This window comes from Gossypium hirsutum, chromosome D11 (assembly GCF_007990345.1).
Source record: "Gossypium hirsutum isolate 1008001.06 chromosome D11, Gossypium_hirsutum_v2.1, whole genome shotgun sequence".
Classification (NCBI taxonomy): Eukaryota; Viridiplantae; Streptophyta; class Magnoliopsida; order Malvales; family Malvaceae; genus Gossypium; species Gossypium hirsutum.
The window spans coordinates 12,043,908-12,048,721 of NC_053447.1; the positions used below are offsets into that span (position 1 = coordinate 12,043,908).

At 37.5% G+C, this 4,814-nt stretch overlaps 1 protein-coding gene across 1 annotated transcript; it reads left to right on the top strand.

Annotated features, from left to right (window-relative positions):
• The first annotated feature begins 567 nt into the window (after positions 1-567).
• LOC107912409 (BTB/POZ and MATH domain-containing protein 2) lies at positions 568-4,814 on the top strand. The gene is made up of 4 exons (XM_016840578.2): positions 568-1,265; positions 2,668-3,016; positions 3,431-3,707; positions 4,334-4,814. The coding sequence occupies exons 1-4, from the start codon at positions 859-861 to the stop codon at positions 4,510-4,512; spliced, it is 1,212 nt and encodes a 403-aa protein (XP_016696067.1). The 5' UTR covers positions 568-858; the 3' UTR covers positions 4,513-4,814.

The following is a 4,814-nucleotide window of genomic DNA, read 5'->3' on the forward strand; positions in this document are numbered from 1 at the left end:
AAGTTTAAAAACCTAAAAATGACATTTATACGACAATCGGTAGCGCAAAGGAAGTGTACACCCTCTCCAAATCTTTGAAAGTTTTATTGATTCCTACTATCATCTTGTTTTCGTGGAAAACTCCACATGTAATTGATAACCTAGGGATGGCAAAGATCGATGATGATATTAAGAAATGGGTGATAGGTAAGCGAACTGATACTTGTAAAGATGCCAATATCAGCTAGATGTCATCACTAATCATTGTTTGTCTACTTTGATGCATGATTGCGAGAATTTTTTTTCAAAGAAAACAATAAATGTATCTAATTTTAAATTTTTTCGAAATGAAACCTATTTTTTTTCCACTTATTTTACATGAGGAGACCATGTCACTCTCCAATAACACAACGAAATGGTTTAGGTTCAAAGACACAAACCTTAATAATATTTTTCGCATCCATAACAAAATATGTAAAAGAAAATGAATTTAAATGTTAATTGAAATTGATAAATGTTTTTTTTTTCATCAATCCAATTAATAAAAAAATGGAATTTTAAAAAAAATGACAAAATTTTAATTATATTATCAAATGGAAAGAGAACTGAAACTCTATATAAGTTGATTGGTAACTTGAATTTCCTTACAATTACATATACCGATACAGTCGCCATCTTCAATTATCTCCCTTTTTTTTCTGTTCTCTCTCTTGGAAACCCTAGAAATTCATTCTCGTAATAACAGAAAACAAGAAAAGAAACCTAAATTTTCTCAAAGAACCCTCTTCCCTAGAAAATCCTTATCGATTTTAACAGAGTAGAAAGTTTTAAAAAGCTACAATTCCAGGTTAAGGAAATTACTATTTCCTCTGGGGGAATATGGGGAGGGTTTTACGGGAAACGTTGAAGCCGTCGACCTCCTCCGTCAGCGCCACCACGAGTTCGACGTCGGTGACGGAGACGGTGAATGGGTCACATCAGTTCAAGATCACGGGGTACTCGCTGTCGAAAGGTTCTGGGATTGGCAAATACATAGCTTCAGACACATTCATGGTGGGTGGATATTTGTGGACGATCTATTTTTATCCCGATGGGAAAAGCCCCGAAGACAATGCCGCCTACATTTCGTTGTTCATTGCCTTAGCAAGCGAGGGGACCGACGTTAGGGCGCTCTTTGAGCTCACACTTTTGGATCAAAGCGGCAAAGAGAGGCATAAGGTTCATAGCCATTTTGGGAGGACGCTTGAGAGTGGGCCCTATACGCTTAAGTATCGCGGCAGCATGTGGTAAATTTTATTTTATTTCACTGGATTGGTCTTTGGCTTGGTTTTTCGTGGGAGCTAGGGGGTGGTTTTTTTAGGCTTTACAATGGCGAGTTATCTTTGGGTTGATTGATGTTTTGGTCGGTTTTGAGGGTTTGACGTGTTAATCATGGCTCTTGGTCCTCTGTCGTAATGTTTTACGGAGTTTAAAGTGTATTGCTACCCAGTAAGAACTGCTCGATGGGTTGGTTGTGTTTCCTGTTCTGTAATTTGTTATTCCTAGGTTGACAAAAGGATGGATCCTGGGCCTTTTTCTGCTTCATTTTTGAGCTTTATGTTGGTTCGTACGGAGTTGGGATGTTTTCATGACAAGTGTGTTGCCTATTATGGTAGATAGCAACATGTTAGAAGAAATTGAGGAATGAACTTCTATCTGGTGTTATATTTTTTTTGACATCAAAAGAAGTTGGGGTGGCTGGCTGATCATAATGTTTCAAGAATTTTTTTAAAATTGGTTAGTGGCCTAGATGCTATTAGCCACTATTCTGTGTTACTTGCCTGTGCATTATGCTTTTCCCATTATTGTTAGCTAGCTAAGTTCCTGGCTGACTTTAACATTCACTACTAGTATTAGATTTTAAAGTCATTAGTACTATTATTTTGGTTTTCTCTGTCATTCGTCTCGCCTCATTAAGATTATATGACATGTACTCTTAATTTGAATTTGGTAATATGTCTGGTTTGCTATTTCGAGCTTTGCATGTGTATGAGTTACTTTTTATTGGATATTGTACTAAAATTGAATGTTTTGAGGCTAATGTTTAAGTTTTGAGGTTCTTTTTTTAATATGTTTAATATATTTTAGTTCTAGTATTTTGCATAGTGCCTTCAGTTTGATTGTTTGTCTACATTGATTATTTTTTGAAGCCATGCTTCTTGTGCTTGATGTCAATCCATACAGTTTAACCTCACTGCAGCTTGTGTATTTTGTGGCATCATAAAACAATTTGGTTACAAGTACAATCCTGTCAGAAATGATCCACAAAGATATATGCAACAACACTATTGCTAGCCTAATTGAATAACTCCATTGTTTGTAGCTTTTGTTTGCCTCATTGTCTGGCTGTTCGTTATGTCTGACTTTAACGAACTAGATGTTAAATGTTAGTTATACATTTTTGGGTTGTGATATTTCAGAATTTTGGCTTAGCTGGTTTTCCTATAGGTTCTTAACTGAATGTTTGTTGGGGGATTTGTCAAGTTCCTGGTTTTGACTCTTCCAGTCTCTTTTGCTTCCCCCCCCCCTCGCCCCCCAAAAGTAAAAAAAACAATGAGCTAACTGAAGAAGCATATTTGTTTGTTTCCCTTCCAATTGCATATCAAAACTTTTGGTGAGTAGTGAAGTAATTAGTTTGATTTGACACAGGGGATATAAACGATTTTTCAAAAGAACGCTACTGGAACAATCAGACTACCTCAAGGATGATTGTCTATCTGTTCACTGTAGTGTTGGCGTTGTTATGTCACATACTGAGGGTCCTAAGATTTTCTCCATAGCTGTTCCGCCTTCAAACATTAGTCATCATTTTGGACAGCTACTAGAAAGTGGAAAGCAAACTGATGTTAGCTTTGAAGTTGATGGGGAATTCTTTCCAGCCCACAAGTTGGTACTTGCTGCTCGTTCACCCGTGTTTAGGGCACAGCTTTTTGGTCCAATGAAGGATCATAATACAAAGCAAATAGAAGTTGAAGATATGGAAGCTCCTGTTTTTAAGGTTCAGTGCAATACCTCCTCCTCTTGTGTAGGACTAAAGCTCATGCTACTTCTTATAGCATTCACTGGACTCAGATTCATGATGGCTACTTCCCATTGATAGCATGCCTGATGTGAATAAGTAGTTATGGAAACTTCGCATTAGAAACCATATGCTGTAGTGTCTGATTTTAGTAGTTGGAAATCAGAATCATAGCATGTATTGTCTTAAGCTTTTAGTTAATTGCTTCATATAAAGCACGTGCGGGTGGTCAAGTTGTATGTGTCTGTGCATTTCTGAAAAATCTTCATGCCATATTTTAAGTTTCTATAAGTTACTTGTCAAGCTAAAGTAAATTGACTACTAATGTGTACGCAATTTTTGTACTGATTACTGATAAAGTATTGTCTCTATGCCATATTTTGCACATTTCAGGCCCTACTTCATTTTATATACTGGGATTCTCTTCCCGACATGGAGGAGCTCACTGGTCTCACCTCAAAGTGGGCCTTTACTTTGATGTCTCAACATCTGCTCGCAGCTGCTGATAGGTATGGACTAGACAGGCTGCGACTAATGTGTGAGGCTAACCTTTGTGAGGTTGTTGCCATTAACACTGTGGCAACTACTTTGGCCTTGGCGGAACAACACCATTGTTTCCGACTGAAAGCTGTGTGTCTCAAGTTTGTTGCAATGCCCGAAAATCTAAGGGGTGAGTCTTTTAAACTGGAAATCTTTGAAATTATGGACTGCTCACCGCAGGCAGACAAATTGGTGAGAATTGTTTTTAGATAAAATCCTAGGAAGTCATCTTCTAGCTCCTTATTTCTGGGACCTTGCTTTTCAGCCTTGTAGATTGGGTGGAAAGACAATAGGTTTGAACATTTATTAGGATATGTCTTACTTTTATATAGGTCACACAAATGCCACTGCTTAATGCAGTCAAAGCTGGTCTGACCTTGGAGTTCCATGTAGTGCTATTGTGTCTTATCCTCCATGATATGCTGCAACCATTTTTCTTGCGAACAGATATAACAAATGCATAGGGCCTGTTACAAGCTTTTGTTGAGATCTCAGACTTTTCCACCCTTTATACAGTTATCCTGTATCCCTCATTTGGGATTTCAGTGGGTAATGACTTCATATGCTTTATGTAAAAGTTGTTGCAATCTAATAAACGTCTGAAGAATCAGTTTTAAATATCCATAGTTGTTACAAGATTTATCCCATTGTCAGCATTGTGGTTGTAAGTTATCTTAGTTGGATGAAAGTCAACGGTGTGCTCTTTTCTAACAATGTTTCTTAACTGAACCGCTGGTTTAATTTTCTTGTTTGCAGCTGTAATGCAAACTGATGGTTTTGAGTACTTGAAGCAAAGTTGCCCTTCTGTCCTAACTGAGCTATTGGAGTATGTGGCTAGAGTGAATGAACACCCAGTGATCGTATGCAGACATGGGAATGAAGCCATCCTTGACGGAAGTGATGCCAATGGTAGGCGGGTGAAGCAGCGGCTATAATAGCTGCAGCTTTTGCAGTTGAAAAGGAAAAGCAAATGATTTTTTTTCTTTCTTAAAGGAAAATATAAATTTCTGTAGGATTAGGAAATAGTTCCAGTAGTAAAAGGTTTTGGTGTTTTTTCAGTAAGAGATGTAAATGCAGTTGTTCATTTGGTGTCCATCTGTTTGCTTTGTATTGGGAATGAGAAGTTGTCCAAAATTGAAGCTCCCCCATTTCTTACCGCTGATGTTTGTTTGAAGAACGCATGAATCAGTTGCTAATTTTGACGTTATGAATAAAATAAATGCCGAGGACAATTAAA

Bases quoted from the DNA above. Each gene is read 5' to 3' on its own strand.
- LOC107912409 (XM_016840578.2), top strand. From the start codon at position 859: ATGGGGAGGGTTTTACGGGAAACGTTGAAGCCGTCGACCTCCTCCGTC. The intron at 1,266-2,667 runs GTAAATTTTATT...GATTTGACACAG, and splicing joins AAGTATCGCGGCAGCATGTG to GGGATATAAACGATTTTTCA. The intron at 3,708-4,333 runs GTGAGTCTTTTA...TCTTGTTTGCAG, and splicing joins AATGCCCGAAAATCTAAGGG to CTGTAATGCAAACTGATGGT.